The 18,287-nt window shown below is 38.7% G+C and overlaps 1 protein-coding gene across 4 annotated transcripts in view; it reads right to left on the bottom strand.

Annotated features, from left to right (window-relative positions):
* Nucleotides 1–1,153: 1,153 nt before the first annotated feature.
* Nucleotides 1,154–18,287, bottom strand: part of dlgap1a (discs, large (Drosophila) homolog-associated protein 1a) — a 174,806-nt gene continuing 157,672 nt past the window's right edge. For all 4 annotated transcript variants that reach the window (XM_063460965.1, XM_063460964.1, XM_063460967.1 and 1 more), the window contains 4 exons: nucleotides 16,747–16,879; nucleotides 14,734–14,825; nucleotides 13,858–14,010; nucleotides 1,154–9,241 (listed from right to left, as the gene is read on the bottom strand). In XM_063460965.1, coding sequence (XP_063317035.1) covers nucleotides 9,017–9,241; nucleotides 13,858–14,010; nucleotides 14,734–14,825; nucleotides 16,747–16,879 — 603 coding nt within the window. In that variant the 3' untranslated portion in view covers nucleotides 1,154–9,016. The remainder of the gene's footprint in view (nucleotides 9,242–13,857; nucleotides 14,011–14,733; nucleotides 14,826–16,746; nucleotides 16,880–18,287) is intronic.

Genomic DNA, 18,287 nt, shown 5'->3' with positions numbered 1-18,287 from the left:
GTCCAGATGAATGAGGGCTGAGTGAAGGGCAGTTGAAATTGCATCATTGGTCGAGCGGTATGCAAACTGAAGTGGATCCAGATTGGGGGCAAGAGATGTTTTGATTTGATGCATGGCTAACCGTTCAAAGCACTTCATAATGATGGAGGTGACTGTGACCGGACGTTAGTCAATAAAGCAGGGGGGAGATGACTTCTTTGGTACAGGAATGATGGTGGAGGCTTTGAGGCATGTGGGGACAACAGTCTGGCTCAGTGATGTATTAAAGATGTCTGTGAAGACATCTGTGAGTTCCACAGCACAGTCTCTCGGTGCTCATCCAGGGATGTTATCAGGACCTGGGGCTTTGTATGTATTGATCCTGGCAAGGGATCTCCACACACTGTCTGGGGATAGTGTCACCACCCGGTCATTATGGGGAGTCTTCAAAGCGAGTGAAGAATTTGTTTAGCTCATCAGGTAAAGAGGTGGAACTGACAGCGGTCTGCAGTGTGGGCTTGTAGTCTGTGATGGTTTGTATCCCTTGCCACAGCCTCTGAGTATCTCTGCTGTCACTAAAGCTTTGCAAAATCCTCCTGGAGTACTGACAAGAAAAAGACACTATACCACGCTGCATACAATCATTATTTATTATTAATCTCTGCATCTCTTCTACAGAATGTCTTCTTCCCTTCACCCCATCCAGTTATGGCAGATGGCTGCCCCTACCTGAGCCTGGTTCTGCCGGAGGCATGTTCCTGTTAAAAGCGAGTTTTTCCTCCCCACCGTTGCCAATGTGCTTGCTCAAAAGGGGTCATGTGACTGTTGGTGTTTTGTCTATTGTGTGGGGTCGTTTCCTTAGAATATAAAGTGCCTTGAGGCAACTCTGTTGTTGTGATTTGGCACTGTATGAATAAAATTCAATTGAACTGAACAAAATTAAATTGAATTCACTGTGTGTGTGTGTGTGTGTGTGTGTGTAAATTACGTCTTATGTCTTCGCTAATAAAGTAGGCTGGATCACCTGTGGAGATACTTTACTAATAAAGCTCACTGGGCTTGATTTTCCAGTCCTCTGATGTCTACGAAAGATATCAACACAACCATGGGGATTAATTAAACAATCTGATGATGATTTGTTGTAAATAGAGATCAGTCATGGAAGAGTCGATAGTTATTTTATTATGGGCTGATCAATAGTTATGGACATATAATCATCTCTCTACAATACAACATAAGATCATAAGAGCATGACAGACCACTTCAACAGAATTTCATATTTTAGAAAATCAATAAATAAGATCATAAATAAACCAAATACATGTTTTCAACTTAGATATAGATTTGTAAGTACTAATATTGTGTCTGCATGCGTTATGAAACACCCTTATCATTTTCTGTACAAACACCAGAAATCGGTTGCAGGGATAAGTAGAGAGTTAATTTACAGAATGACTCTATGAGGCTACCAGACCATACAGAGGGAAGGCCCAACATAGAAAACAAGAGACTCAGGAAGCACTTTATAGAGACCTTGCATCCAGTGTATCTTCGACATGGTTTTATATATATACAAATGATACACATCCAAATTTTGAATGCACACACACACACACACACCCACACACACACACACACACACATGTGCGCACATACACACAGACTGTGATTAACAGATCAACATGTCTGGGAGACCCTGATTTTAAAAATGACCTGTTCTTTCCCGTTCCTTCCTGAGGAAAAACGCAGAGAATCAGGGAGCTCAAATCCGCCACTGGTTGGAGTTGCAGAGATGTTCAGCATCAGTATATCTAAAGTTGAATGTATGAATGTCCAGAACTGCTAATATTAAAAAACTAAAAAGACAGAAACTAAAACAGAAATTGCAAAATTTTTATTTCTTTTCCCATTTAATTTTATACTATATACTGCTACTTGGCCACACTGTATAGAGAAAAAATTCATTTCATTGCTATGTCAGTGACGATCAACTCTTTAAACTCTTTTAAAAATAAAGGTATTTTCAATTTCTTTAGTAAAATTCAACTAAATATTTACAAAATAGGAGTCATCAGTCCTCTATGAGTTGGGAGTCCTATTTGAGTCTAATCTGACTTTTCAGGTCACTCAGTCCTGCTTCTACCACCTGAGGAATATCACTTTCTTTACATTTATGATTCATACGTTTATTTCATTCTTTTAACAAACCAGAATTATTACATCTTTGAGGGTTTTTTCTAATTAACGTTTATTTCATTCTAACTTACGTCACTTTAGTTTCCAGTTTGTCTTAATTGCTTGAAAATGTTTGGGTTTATTGTTTCTATTTGTCTGGGTCTTAATTTTAGTCTTCCTAATTATTATGGTATGCCAGGCATATATCAGAAACAAGATTTTGGAAAATCAAAATAGGTATTACAATAAAAACACAGAGAATTTTTAAAGTGGTGACTCACTCTTATAGAGTCTTAGCAAACACATCCAACAAAGTCTCATCAGGCAAGCTGTGATATCATTTGACCAAACTAACAAATATTAATACTTCTTCTGTATTATTTATTCCATTTTAGTTCATTCATTTTTTGCAGATCTATTTTCAGTTTTTAGTGTAGTTAAATATAAAACCCTTTAACAGATATCAACCACAAATCAATCAATAGATTCTAAACTGTTCAGAATGTGTGCCTCCACAATGCATTTTGGAACTGCTGTCTTCATACAAACCAGAGTGCAGCAAGCACTCCTCACCAGGAACCCGAGAACTGCTCCCACTTCACGCTTAAAGACAAAGCATGACTGAGCATTTGCTGCACTCCTCAATTGTAGAATGACCTGCCTGAGCAACTCCAGCATGCTTTCTTTCCTGTTAGAGAATCATTAAAATCACTCGATCTTCTTGTGAATTTTAATATATAGCTTAACATATCTGATATCATTCTCATTTTTGACCTGCTAATTTGCACTGCTCTCGAGAGGTTGTCATTATTGAAATTAACTTGTACTGCCAGTGAGTTAGTGCAATGTTAGCAAATCAGTCACAGAACATTCTCCTCTTGTTTGTCATGTCATGTCTGTTTGTCACAGATACAAAAAAACAGAGAGATATTTTCTTTACATTTTTTTCTGGCAGCCCTGATCTTCCACAGTTCTTTAACATTTTTGTTTTTATGCTTCATCACTTTTAATAATCTTAGTTTCAAGTTTGGGCTTTTATTTAGCAGTTATTTCTGCATGTCCAACCAACACTTTAATTTGAGAAACGTGCAAATTTTAATACAGGACATTAAAAATGTATGTCTCCCTGCTTCCTGCTCACATTTGTGTCATGTTGTCCGCACTCAACATGTCTCCCCAAACTCACAGACAGTAAGCTTGCTACTGGAATACAAAAGAAATGATTCTGTAAATGCAAAAACCAAAAATCCAAAGCATATTCAATCTGCAGTGGTATGGCCCTTTCCTCTTGATAAGAAAGGTGTTTTACGCTGAATATGGCTCACTGTCATTATCATTAAAACACAGAGGTAATCAAATCCTGTACAAAATTACGTTCCTTCACCACACACGCTAACACACACACCTCATCATTACAAAAGAAGAAAATAATACAGAATACTTTCATTAACAACACTTCATCATTATTATCTTAGAATCATCTGTAGAATTCTCTGAATCCTACTTATGATTTCCAGATTGTTGAAGAAATGAATGGCAGTTTGTTAATAGATACATGTTGGTATACATAGCAGTTGTAGTAGTATAAATGTCATTATCACAGTTTAACAACATGAAGTGGCTCAGAGAGAATCAGCTTGGCCCTAAACATTTTCCTTTGTCACTGATGAAGCAGCTTCTTAGCCAAGAAGTCAAATCTAAAACCCAGATGAATCTGGAATGTCTTCTCATGGCATTTTAGTACCCAGGTCAAAATGTCTCATTATGTGTAAGCAGTAACAGGCAGCAATTTCATGTCAGTACTGAGTGTTCGCCTCTTTGACTAAAGTTACTTCTGTTGAAGGAGAAATCTGCAAAAATGTGATCAGTCCAAACATACTGAGCTTAATAAGCTTCAGTCTGTTTTCTTTCTGGGTACTCCAAGACTTTGGCACTGCACACTGACATATTTTAATTCCAAAGAGCCAAAATAGTCAGAATCAAAGCAACGTGGGTGTGATTTTCAAACTTTTACCCATTAGTATCAGACAGTGTCTCTTTATTAACACCACCAAACGATGTGTTTTTAACGAGCCCAAACTACAATAAACCTGATGACATCATCAGGGTTATGATGCATTTTCACCAAACTTTAAGAAAAGTATTCATAAGGTGCAATTACACACAGAGTCTATGTAATCAGGCAAACTGAAATGCATTTGGCCCAAAATTGAGTTGCAAAAACCCATTAGATGGAATTCTACCACTGACTGTGAATTCTCTCCTGAAGCCTCCAGAAGTAGAAGACAAATTTATTGAGAGCAGCTGGAACCATCTGTTTCAAATATCTGATGTAAAGATAGCAAATTTAAAAAAGGGCATAGAGGGCTTCATGATAAGGTGTGAAAATATGTTTCTTTGTCTTGATTCCAACTATTGTCTGTACTTTTCCTCATCCTGTTGGCTAACAAGGGCTAATATTTGAGTTCCTAATGCGGCTGAATTCACAAGTACTTTCACTTTGCATATGGTGCGAATGCCCCATTGAACTCAACTTGGGGCACCAAAAGGTGAGCAAACAGCTTTTCATGAATGAAGTAGCTGCTAGCTGCTTCTGAGAGTTTCATGACAGAATCAAATGGCTTACCACCTCTCTTCAACCCTCAAATTAAAAACTTCTATTTTAATTTTGCAACTATAATCCAACAGGAATATTTTACATTGTAGATTATTAACCAACCGAATCATAATTTCTGCTTCTGTCATGAATTTGTTGTCTTTTGTAGTCAGAATCACATGCAATAAAGTTTACTTTATGGCCTGGTAACACAAGCTAGAGGATTTTTTTGTACAAGCCCAGAGTTAACATCCCACACAAGATCACTGGCTGTCAAATTTTTCTATTAGTCTTACACTTGAACTTTGTTTTCACTCACTGTTTGACCAGGCACTAAACCTACTTAGCTACTTGGCTATTTTAGGAAAAGATAATAGTTGTGGTTAAATTACAATATATATGGATATCACTGGATGACTACTGAAAACTAAATTTTGAGCCCCTTCTGTCCAAAAACATATGATACATTTTTAAACAGCTCAAGTAAGCTTATATCAATGTCATTATTAGTTTTAACCCAAATAAATTTCAGTATTTTACCTCAGTCTTTAGCCAGTGAATGTAAACAAATGTAAAGGGTGATCAGCTGAACACTTTTAGTGCACAACTACTGTGGCTTTACTTCAGCTTCAAATCATGGCAAGGTCATCTGTTACAGTTGAGGTTAGAAGTTTGCATAAACTCATCATGGGCATAAATGTAATGGAAATTTGGAGCTTTTCATGATCACATTTCTTTCTTTCTTTCTTTTTTCTACTGTTCTTTCTTTTCCAGGGTGGAATTATTTTAGAAAACTAAAAAAAAGAATTGAGTGCACAAGTTTGAATTTATTTTGATTTTTTTTTTGTTTTCTCTAATCCATACAGGGTCATGGTACTGATTGGAAGGTTGGTGGTTCAATCCCTGGCTACTCCAGTCTCATGTCTAAGTATCCTTGGGCAGGATGCTGTCTGATGCTGTCTAATGTGTGTATGAATGTAACGTAGGAATCACTTGTATGTAGATGTAGATGATGTGGCAAGTCGTATAAAGTGCTTTAAGTGTTCAAGTAGAGTAGAAAAGTGCTATATAAGAACCCGTCCACTTACATATCAACTTCTCATTAGTGATCATGTCTGACAGCAAGTGGTAGTTGTTCTTTGAAGCATAAAAATGATTTTCCAGCACCTACTGGATTGATGAATAGTTAGAGCAGTGGTAAAGTCTAAGGAACTCAGTGAAGATCTAAGGAGAATTATAAATTTATACAAGTTGGAAAATCTGTTAAAGCCATTTCTAAACCACTACAGTTTCCAAATCATCACTTCAAACAACTGTACATCAGTACAAGTTCTTCAGATGTGTTACCACCTTCACCCTCAAATGAGAGGAAATTACTCAGGATATTCAGGAACAACCCAGGAACCACTCAGGCTCAAGCCTGGCATGAGCTGTAAACTGCTGGAACACCAGTGTCACTGTCCATGGTAAAGTGCGTTTTAAATAGCTGAGGATCAAAGGCTGCTGACCAAGAAAAAAGTCTACGCTCCAAAATTGAAACCTTCAAGCTTGACTGAAATTTGCAGTTGCCCAAATGGAAAACCTTCTGGTGAATGTTTTAAGACCAGGGAGACATTAATTGAGCAATCTGGCCACAATAACAAGAGCTATGCTTGGAGGAGTAAAGGTGATGCTTGTAGCGTTAATAGCACCAGCTGTTAAGCATGGTGGTGGCAGCATCATGCGCTGGGGCTTTTTTGCTGCCAGTGGTACATTGCACAAAGTGGATGGAATAATGGAGGACAACCTCCAAACCCTTCAACTTCAACTCGAACCAACAGCTAGATGGGTGAAAAAAAGACAATGATCAAAAACACAAATCAAAACTTTTTGGAATAGATAAAGCAGGAAAACATTAAGATTCTGGAATGGTCTCCCCAAATCCTTGGACTCGAACCCTATTGTAAATGTGTGGACAAACTGACTAACTCATTTAAATGAACTTTTTCAATTCTGTCAAGAACAGTACTCAAACATCCAGCCAAAATTATATCAGAAGCTTGTTTATGAGTACCAAAAGCATCTGGTCGAGGTGCAGCTTGCTAAGGGGACATTTAACCAAATAACACGTAGGAGTACGCGTTTGAGGTTGCATGTATAATTTTGACCCTGTGTGGATGAAAGAAAATCCAAAATAAACTCAAACTTGTTTTTTAAGTCCATTAAAGATGTATGTGGTACAGGCATTCCACCCTTGAAAAAGAACAGTTAAAAGAAATGAGTAAAAGCCCCAAATTACTATGATATTCATGCCCATGATGAGTGTAAGTAAACGTCTGACCACAACTGTATGTACTGTATCTCTCTCAGCACCATCAATGCACTCTACCCAACACTGTTTCAGTATAAATGTACCCGGTAAAAGACAAATCACCTTGAAAGCCAACAAGGAGAAACAAACTAAAGTCAAACCAAAGAAAGGGAGAATTTGCAAACCTGTGCACAGGTGGTGATACAAACACTTTTATGACACACTGCTGCCTTTCTGACAGTATGAGCACTTAATAATTCATGTGAAGGCTTTCTGCTTACACAAGAAGCATTAAAATAAAATTCTGTTTATTTATAAGTTTATTTTTTTGTCGTTTTGGTCAGCACAGCATTGAACTGCAGAGACAGAGCAACCATGTCAGACAGGCTTGAAACAACTCAAATATGGAAAAGTTCCAGTTAAGTTGTCTGAAGGCTTGTGTTAGCAGTGTCTCTGACTAGTATTGGAGCTGTTAAACTGCTACTTTGTCCACAGAAAGATGTCCAAACTATAAAATTGTATTGAAATTTGCAAAATAACAGAGATCTTCTTAAAACATTTCAGTCATTTTTAAGAGGGTTCATCTAGAGGAAGAAAATACTAGTTGATAATTACGTGGAGATGGAGAGGAAGATGAACAATCGTGATCATGGCATTCTCCAGAGGGGGGAGTGATACGCTGTTTTATACTACACCAGTCTGCAGTGTTCATTCAGCCACAAGACCAAAGAAATTGCCTGTGAGCACTCATGTGTTCATTATGTGTGAGTGACATGTGAAGTATTTTCATGTCACACAAGATCATTATTACTTCTGTGTGTATATGTAAGATTGTCCATCACTTCTGTGCAGTACACATTTGTACAAGTTAAAAAGGCATTTAAAAGACACCTGTATGATCTAACCAAATCTGTTCAGCTGATAACCCTAAACAATTAAAAGAATGAACGTTTGGATTTCATAGCGTCACCATTTAGCGGTGCAGATTTCAGGCATCTGACCCCATGCCTTCCCGTCTCCTGTGTGGGACCTACAGAGGCTACAAAAACATAAGTAAAAAACATAAAAGGTGCTAGAATGAGTTTTTCTGTTCCTGGTTACTATTGCAATGCAACATGGCAACAAACTGACATAACCACAGTGACTTCACCCACTGGATTTTGGGCTACCCTTATGAAACCAATCACCACCTTTGTTACTTTGGAGTCAGGAGTGATCATATTTGAGCAAGTGTCTGTGTGAGGCCTAATATGAACTACCTGATTCAGCAAGTCCTTTCAAAAGTGATAAAATTAGCTAATATACCATGATAACTTTTGGAGAAATTTATCTAAGGGATTTAATGAGAGGAGTTGACACATTTTGAACACGAGTCTAGTGGAGCTAAAGATTAGGTTGGCTGATTTCATTTTTGTGACCTGGAAAGCACAGCCACTCATTTATAGACAGTCCATAAACGTGCTATACCCCGTGGAAGAAGACCCGCTTCCTCTGTAGATATGTAAACTTGTTAAGTCAAACTCATGTTATGGTTCAACACCTGATCATGAGATAAATCACACCTGTGAAACTCCAGTCAGGAGAGTGTTCCCTACTATACACTCACTCTGTGAAAACTGATGAATATAAACTGAAATTTTAAAACCAATTTTGGGGTGTCTGCCACGTAGCTGCTCTAAAGAATGTTTAAACATGACCGAGTTTGGACCATGTGGACCATGAGTTTGGATCAAGAGGAAGCATGGTTACATTTACAGGTAACTAAATCAGTCAGGAGACAGGTGAGCATTGGGAAAGGGCACATGTTCCATCAATGTTCCAGCTCTATTTATCCTCAGAGTGCATTGTGCATAATGAAATAATATATCCAGATGCGTCTAAACCCATTTGCCTTTGTGTGGACAACCATACATTTGTTGTGTTCTGTGTGAATGGTGTGTACTGCGTGTCAACCCTATGTGGCTCTGGCAGTGTCCTCATAGCCTTGTCTGAGCCTCAGGGATGTAGATCTCGATGCTGTCAGCACTCTCTGTAGCTGAGTTTTGTCGTACAGATGCCGCTCTCTTGGCGGCCATCAGGCGCTTCCTGGCCTCCTGCCGCTGTTTCTCTGAGCTTTCCAGTGAGCGGTCTCTGGCCAGAGGGGGGTGATGTTGGGGGCCCTTGGGTGGCTTTTTTGGCACTGGAGGTGGGAGCCGCCTCTCCTGGGAGGGGGATGGTAGGAGGGAAGGGCAGAACATTTCAGGAAAAAGACATACTTATTGGTGTGTGTGCGTGTGTGTGTGTGTGTGTGTGTGCTAATGTATGCCTAGGAACGAGAATGAGTTAAGATGAGTTCCATTCTGCAGAATTCTGTATCTATGTAGTGAGTCACCCACTGATTATCAGAATCTTTCCATTTTCTCTTTAATAAGGTTTTTTGGTTGCTGTGTAACAATCTATATGCTTGAAGACAGCTGAAGTCATACCTCTGACAGAGACAGATGTATTTGTCTGAACAAACAAGGCTTTGGCATGATTGTAAGATAGATATGTTCAAGTGAGAAAGGGTCCTTTTATCTGTGTGCATGCATCTTTCCTATCTATCATGTAGCAAGGACTGTTCCTGCACATATGACATTTTCTTTATTTCTTTGCAGGACTGATATAGCTCCAATTTATTAAATATTTAGATTCCATTCTATGACACCATAAATGTCCTGAAAGAATTATTTTATAGCTCTGTGCTTCAGTCTTTTCTCTTCATTTTTACACTTCCTGCTGATCCCAGCTATTAAAATGCGAGTACCGTCTCGTTTTAATTGCTAAAAATATGAACTGAAGGGGGGCCTGAAAACAAAACTTTCGACAATTTCGCTAAAATTATTGCTGCTCTTTAAGCTAGCTAAATTACAAAAATCATATAATTGAAATGATACAATTAATGATGGCAAAGGCAAAAAACGCTCCCTTTTTGAACGTGGTCGGGTTGTTGAACTGCATAAGCAGGGTCTCTCGCAGCGCGCCATCGCTGGTGAGGTGGGACACAGTAAGAGAGTCATTTGGACTTTCTTAAATGATCCTGAGGGCTATGGAACAAAAAAGTCAAGTGGAAGACCCCAAAAAATGTCTCAGCACTGAGCCGGACGATATAATTGGCTGTCCATCAAGGCATTGGACGATCCTCGACCCAAATTAAGGCCGTTACTGGTGCTGACTGCAGCCCCATAACCATCAGACTGCATCTGAGACTGAAGGGTTTCAAAAACAAAAAAAGGCCTCGTCTCCTTGAACGCCACACAACTGACCGTTTGCACCAAACATGGGACATTGAAAGGTGGAAGAAAGTTTTATTCTCTGATGAGAAAAAACGTAACCTTGATGGTCCTGATGGTTTCCAACGTTACAGGGACGACAAGCAGATCCCACCTGAGATGTTTTCTACACGCCACAGTGGACGGGGGCGCCATAATGGTCTGGGGTGCTTTTCCTTCAGTGGAATAATGGAGTTCTTCAAAAGGACAGTGCTACAGTGCACAATCCCCGCCGGACAAGGGACTTCTTCCAGGAGAATAATATCACCCTTTTGGACCATCCTGCATGTTCCACTGATCTAAATCCAATGGAGAACAGTAAATGCCCTTCGTGCGGCCGTCTTCACCACTTGGAGAAAAGTTCCCACTCACTTCATGGAAAAGCTTGCATCAAGCATGCCGCAACAAATTTTCAAGTGCTCAACAATAACGGAGGAGCTACTCATTACAGAGTTCATGTTTGGAACTTTGATTTCTGTTTTGGGGGGGCTTACAGGTTTTTTGGAGGTGTGGTCCTAACCTTTTGATCAGCTGTAAAACAGCCTGTTCCAGTTGTAGTGTTGTTTTCAATAAATTACATGCTCAAAAAATGTTTTGCTCACTCCCATTTCTTCTTGTTGCATGTTGAAGCTCTACTTGGAACCTTGTTAAGATCCAACCATGCAAAATATGATTTTTGGCCATTTCTTAAGTGGTCTTAAACTTTTGATCGGGACTGTACTAACTAAATGGAAAAATATGCAAACAAAAATCTACTATTGATTTAAGTAACAGAAGAATGAGATGACTTACTGTGTACATTTGAAATAAAATATTTGAATTAAACTTCAATCATAAAGGGTTAGCCTGAGGTTCATTTTCCCTATTTTGTAACTTCTTTTGCAAATCCTTATAAATGCACCTACTGTGAACTGGTGTGTAGCAGTTTGATGTCCTGTAAAATGTTTTAGCCACACAACAAACAAAGCAAAAAGCCAAAGACAGGAAAGTGGCTGTAAGTGAAAGAAGGAAGCAAGAGCAGAGAGCAGCATGGATAGATGGATGGAAAGACAGACATGATGAATCCTAGGAGGCCCAGAGGGGTCAAGGCCTTGTGCTGTTGGCATTGCTCTTATGTTGACTGATGTTTGCAAGCACCTTCACTGTCAATACACACACAAAAAACACACACAAGAAAGAAAAAGACAACAATGAGAGCAAATTAAAAAGCCAGTTAATATTCACAATGATGCCACAGTAGATACTGCTGAACATCTGAAACATTTACAGATCCACTCACACATATGCACAGGCAACAGTATCTGTATAACCACAGAAACCTCAGCTGTCATTCACATTAATGATAAAAGTTTTTTGTTTGGTTTTTTTTCAAGTGGGGAGGGGGGTAAAATTGTCAGATGCTTTTGTTTTTTGTGACTTTTGTTAGGACATGACTCATCACCCTGCCAACTTTACATGGATAGAGATTTTAAGCCAAACCAGGATCTTTTCCTTACTTTTTCTCTGGTATCAAAACATGATACCAGAGAGATTGCAAAAATAATTCCACACCTACACTCTTTGGTGAAAGTACAGTAATTATGCTGTTATTATTATTTAGATAATCTCTACACAGAAAAACCCTTACACAACCTCTGAACCTTAAGGGATGTTCCAAAGTAGGTCACCATCCAAAGTAATGAGTAGACGGTCCTATTTCCCCTACTGCTGCCTTCACTGCACACAGTGATGGATGAGTCTGACACTCAAAGACTGTATTCATTTTATTCTGCTAACAGTGAAACATTAGTGTAGGTTCACCTTACATCTGAGTTAAAGGTGTGAGACTGTCATAACTAGTATGAATGCAATTTGCAATTTGTACACTGGCTATTTTATGTGTAGGTTCCAGGTTGGACTCTCTGTTGCCTTCAGAATTGCCTCAATTCTTCATGGCATAGATTCAACAAGTTGCCGGAAACATTCCTCACGATATGTGGGTCCCATTCTACCACATCCTATATGTGCTCTATTAGATTGAGATCTGGTGACTGAGAAGGCCATTTGAGAATACATTCAAATCACCTTTCGTCCACATTCCGATGCTCAGCAGGACATCTTGACCATGTCTACATGTCTACATGAACTGAGTTGCTCCTATGTGATTATCTGGTTAGATATTTGCAAGGAGTTGAACAAATATACCTAATAAATTGGTTGGTAAACATATATGAAATAAATGGACTGGTTTCTTTTCTGACTCACGATCAAACATATTAATATGTCATACAATTAACATCAGTGGATGCATGTCTGAGAGGGGCTTAAGAACACACATGAATTTACAATCCTTAGTATGTTTTATGTTAAAATGTTTTACCTTAAAATGAACAGTTTGTGTAATAGTAACTATTAAAAAAGGCAATGTGCTTTCACTCTGCAATCTTGTAAACCCTGGACAGATAATATTCAAGTATAAGAAACAGATCCTGATTGTCACACTGAATATTTTTTCATTTTTATCTGACTGTGTTTGCTCATGTTCAGTATTTAAGCCTTCCAACAACTTTGCAGGCACATTTATGTCACTAAGCAGTCTGACATCATCACACTCAGAGCCACTGAAAGTGCTGATGTAGAGACCCCTGTGAGTTCAACAGTTAGATGCTTAAAACAAACAGATCCAGCAATATTTAACTTTTTGGATCTTCAACAATCATATAATCATGACATTTTTACAGAACATGACAATAAAAAGGACTGTACTATCATAGAGCCAGATGATTTTTTCTGTATACAGTCCTGGGGAAGACAGTTGTTTTAGCGTTGCTTACTTTTCTCTGATGTCAAAGCAGTGAACCAAGTCTTTATTTTATTTTTACTTTTTTTAAATCATTAAGTCGGACATGAAGTCTGACAGAGTCACATGAGGTTTGATTTAGGTTATAACAGAGGCATGTCACTAGAAGGTTATCTGTAGCTTTCAGTCATTTAAGAGTTATGGAAAACTCCTTGCTCTAAGATTCTGTGCTGTCATGACTTAAACCTTTATTTTCAATATTTCCACTTAGTTTAAGGTTAATTATTTTAATTAAATGCAGGTATCATGTCAAGTCTAGTGTATTGTGTATATATCAACTGAACTTGTGTATAACTGACTTAAATAGTATTTAAATATATAAATATAAATATAATAAATGCATTATTATTATTATTATTATTATTATTATTATTATTGGAATTTCTTTAACCTCTTATGCCCCAACGCCCCCTGATACGGGGGCAAAAGGCAGGAGATCAGGTAAGCTTGGGGCTTAAGAGGTTAAAGATAATTATCCTCTACAAAAAAGTCAAAATCATGATGTGTAGCTACACATATTAGTTTTAGGAATGTTTTGAGCAGGAATCTTTGACCTCTAATGTGTCAGCAGTGAATGCTTAAAAAGGTTTGAAGGAACCGACAGAGGTCATCTTTTGGCAAGTAATGCAGTGAAAGAGCTGGATCAACAATCATGTAGCCAATGGATGATGGAAGTTTGTGAGTGTACCTTTCTGTCTGGGGGATCCAAGGGCCGCCAGTTGTTGGCTCTGAGCTGGTGAAGCTCATCAAATTTGAGGCTTATGTTCTCGATTGACAACTGAAGCATATCCCAAAAACCAGCCAGATCTGAGGCTACTGGACGAGGGTGGGCTTTGGGGTTCTATGACAGTAGACAAGCAGGAAGAATAGAAAAAAAACAAAACAAGAAAATGAATAAAAAGTTGTTATACACACTCTCAGGCTAAACTTTGTATAGTATCTCAAAAAACTTAATGTCTGTGAATTCTGTCTGTGTATTGTATTTATTCTCATTCTTTTCTATTCTTACTCTATTTCTATTCAAGTGCAACACTGCCGTACTTATTCTTAGTTTATCTTATTTCTGTAGGGTTGTATATATGTATATTTGAATTTTTTCATTTTTATTTTATTATTTTTACACTTTGCACATTTGATCCAGGAGGACGATATTTCGTCCCACCGCATACTTGAGCGTATATTGTTGGGTTGACAATAAAACACTACTTGACTTGACTTGAAATAGTAAAAGATACTGGTATGCAGTTATAGAAATATATGATGACATTTTGTATGATAAGCTTGGCATTAATTACCATTTGCCATTACTAATATTTTATTACATTCAGTTGATCAGTCAATCAAATATTTACTGTATAATCAAAGTAAAGGTTTTTTCTTCAGTAAATGAAACAATTTAAAAGGTTAAACATTAGAAAACACAAGCAAAATACTGGAAAAATTGAAATGAAAAAGCCCATTAAAAGGAAAAGGAAGAAATGAAATATATTTAAAAAAAAATATTTAGTTAGGCTTAAGTCTGCTACACAGAAACACAAAACGCTTTCCACTGCTTCAGACTCACCAGGTTCTCCTCACACAGCTCCCTGAACTGCTCAAACTTCTGGGACATCAGAAGCTGAGCACTTCCCATAGCACTTCTCATCTTCTCTAGGACTATAAGCACAGACACAGAGCTTAGAAAGAGACTCTTCTAGATATTGATCTGTTCTTAACATGCACATACTCAGCAACATCACTGATTGGCAACTAACACATTTATTTAAGCCTCAGGAGCTTTTCTGAGAGCTTGGCAACATTTGAACCTACTCTGATTGTGGGTGTAACCCAGTCCCATTAAATGCCATTGCTCTTGATGCTCTTGATGCTCAATTTTATGACTGTTTGAATTTGTTTTACATACCAGAGCTGACTACCTGGTCACACACAATCCTGAGGACTATATTATTATTTACAGTAGTGTAAAATTAGAATATCTTGGAACCATTCTTATTTTTCTGATTTTAATGCAGAAAAGTAAACTGTCATATAAACTACATTCATTACACAAAAAGTACAATATAGTCATTGCATCAATGGCTAACAATAACTATAATATATTTACACTACCGGTCAAAAGTTTTGGAATACTTTTCCAATTTTTTTATTGTAAATTATGCAGTTTAATGTCTAATTGCACTCTGAAATGAAAGCATATCACAAATAAGCAATTGGAGTTAAAAAATAAATCATGGAATCAATTTATAGATCAAAGTGTATTCTAAACTTTTGACTCATCAAAGTAGCCACCTTTAGTAGATATAACAGCTGTACACACCCGTGGCATTCTTTCTACAACAGAAATCAAATATTCTTCAGAAAGTTCTTCCCATATCTGCTGAAGAAGTTCCCATAAATGTGGACCTTGTAGGTTGCTTTGCTTTCACACTTCTGTTCATCCCAAATCAGCTCGATGGGGTTTAAGTCCGGAGACTGTGCTGGACACTCCATGTTTTCAAGCTTACCATCTTGTTCTTTTTTCCTGAGGTAGCTCTGGCATAGCTTGGACTTATGTTTTGGTCCTTATCTTGTTGTAGGATGAACCCCTGACCAACTAGGTGCATACCAGAGGGTACTGCATGGTGCTGCAGAATGCTGTGGTAGCTGTTTTGGTTCAGGGAGCCTCTCACTCTGTACAAGCTGCTGACCCTGGATCCAGCAAACAGCCCCAGACCATCACACTTCCCCCTCCATGTTTGACAGTTGATGCCACACACTGTGGAACCACCTTTCACCTCCTTGTTGGCGTACAAAAATCCTGCGTGGTGAACCGAAGATTTCAAATTTTGCTTCATCACTCCATAATCCAGTCTTCAGTAGTGTAATGGTGGTGTTTCATGGCCCAGGCAAGTCTCTTTGTCTTATTCTGATGTCTTAGCGATGGCTTTCTTGCTGCAACTCGTCCTGTTAAACCTGCAGCTCGGATCCTTCTCTTCACAGTTGAAACTGAGACTTGCTTATTACGAACACTATTAAGCTGTTATTAAGCAACCTCAGTCCACCTCTTGTGAATCTCTCTCAAGTAATTGACTCTTTTCTTGGCAATCTTCCTAAGGCTGCAGATGTCTCTATTACTTGTGCACCATTTGCTAGCAGACATTTCCCTTCCATTAGTATGCTTCCATACAGCACTTTGTTAACAGTGACCTTCTGCAGCTTTAGAACCCAATATACTCGCTACATTGGTCATGTTACCATTTATCAAGCACTGAGGGCAAAAGTACTTTTCCAGAAAGCCTAATCTTATCAAACTGTTGCAGACTCTGTGCGCTATTTAAATAAGATTTAATTGAACTGATATATCATCACAATGGAGATAATACACTGTATTTGTAGTATTTCATTAGCAGTTTACTCAAACGCAACTTATTGAATGAGATTCTAGGAAACAATCAAATTTATATGTTGCCTCCTAAACCTCTGGAAGAGAATCCAAGCATTAGGAAAACACACACACACACACGAAGGATGGGGTCTGAGAGAGATTTTTTGACATGAAGAAGAACAACAACACACACACACGCACACAAAGACGTACTGTCTTCAGGCAGGTCATTCTCCCGCTGGTCGAGTTCCATCTGTCGACACCAGCCTTCCATGCGGTCGGTTTCAGCCTGCAGCAGCTTCAGAAACCACCGTCCATCTCTCTGGCAAACTGATCTCTGCACCACCTGCCATTTAAATAATGAAACTATCACAGACTGGAGACAAGCCTGCATGGAATTTATGTTCACTACAGAAAACTGTATACTGTACTTTCTACAGGGTTGATAAGTTAATTGTAATTCACTTCACAATAATTTAGCCTTGGCCATGAGGAAACTCCTGAGACCCAAGCTGCTCCCATCTGTATGTGCACGATAGAGAAAGTGCTGTTTCAATGTGTTATGTTAAATAAATATATAACATATAAAATCAGAGAAAGTGCATCTACATACATACACAAATAAATATGCAAACAATAATAATTTCACTCCCTCAAGTGCTAAGATTACCACGGGGACTCCAGTTGCCTTGACCCGCCACATCTTCTCTAGCTTTATTTAGTAGCGAGCTTCTCAGGATCCTTCTTCCTAATGGTATCACTTAGTATAGATAAAACTATCACTATGGCCATCTTCCTCTGCTTGGGGCACTTGAAGAACAATGGGCTACATGGTCCCCAGAAGAAAACCACAACTGCACTAATGCCCCAAAGCAGCCTATTTACAATATCCTAAATAACTCGGAAGCAAGCCTCATTACCGAGATGGATTACTTACATTGGGGATTTGGGGATGTATGAGCTACACAGGCACAGGGAACCTGTCCATAATTGATTTCAAGATTAATCCAGCATGTTATCAGAAAATACTGGAGGAAAATTTGCACTCCTCAGCCTGCAAGCTGTCAATGGGATGCACATGTACATTCCAACATGACAATAATCCAAAACACAAGGCCAAATCCACCTTTAATTTCTTACAGGATAAAAAGTAAATATTCTAGAGTCGCCATCCCAGTCTCCTGATTACAATGTCATTGAGCCACTTTTGGGATATCTCAAACATGCAGGTGATGTAAGACAGCCCAAGGATTTACAGGACCTGGAGGCATTTTGCCAAGAAGAATGGACAGCTTTACCATCTGCGAAATTAAAATGCATCATCCACAACAACCACAAAATACTTCAAGCAGTCATTGACGTTAAAGGAGGCAATACAAACTATTGAGAAATAGGGTATATAAACTTTTGATCAGGGTCATTGGGGTAGTTGGGTAGTTTTTTTGACAATGGTGTCACCCAACCACTAACCATTAGTGAAAGAAAAGCTTTTGTATTAGCATCCGTATTCTCTAGAGCAGGGGTCGGCAACCCTGGGCACGGGTGCCATAGCTGGCACGCGAAGGGTTAACTGATGGCACAACGATAGCTAGACTGGCCATCGGGCATACCGGTGGCCAGTCCATTGCTCAGTTGTTTGGTGGTGACTATGGCTTCCACAGAGGCCAGCAGGTGGATGAGAGAAAGGGGAGGCAGGAGGAGGAGAGACCCGAGGTGGCCGCCGGTCCGAGTGTCAGGTGAACTGAACTTCAGGT

This window comes from Pelmatolapia mariae, linkage group LG18 (genome assembly GCF_036321145.2).
Source record: "Pelmatolapia mariae isolate MD_Pm_ZW linkage group LG18, Pm_UMD_F_2, whole genome shotgun sequence".
Lineage (NCBI taxonomy): Eukaryota > Metazoa > Chordata > Actinopteri > Cichliformes > Cichlidae > Pelmatolapia > Pelmatolapia mariae.
Note: the sequence above shows the minus strand (reverse complement) of the source record. Positions and strands in the feature narration are given on the sequence as shown.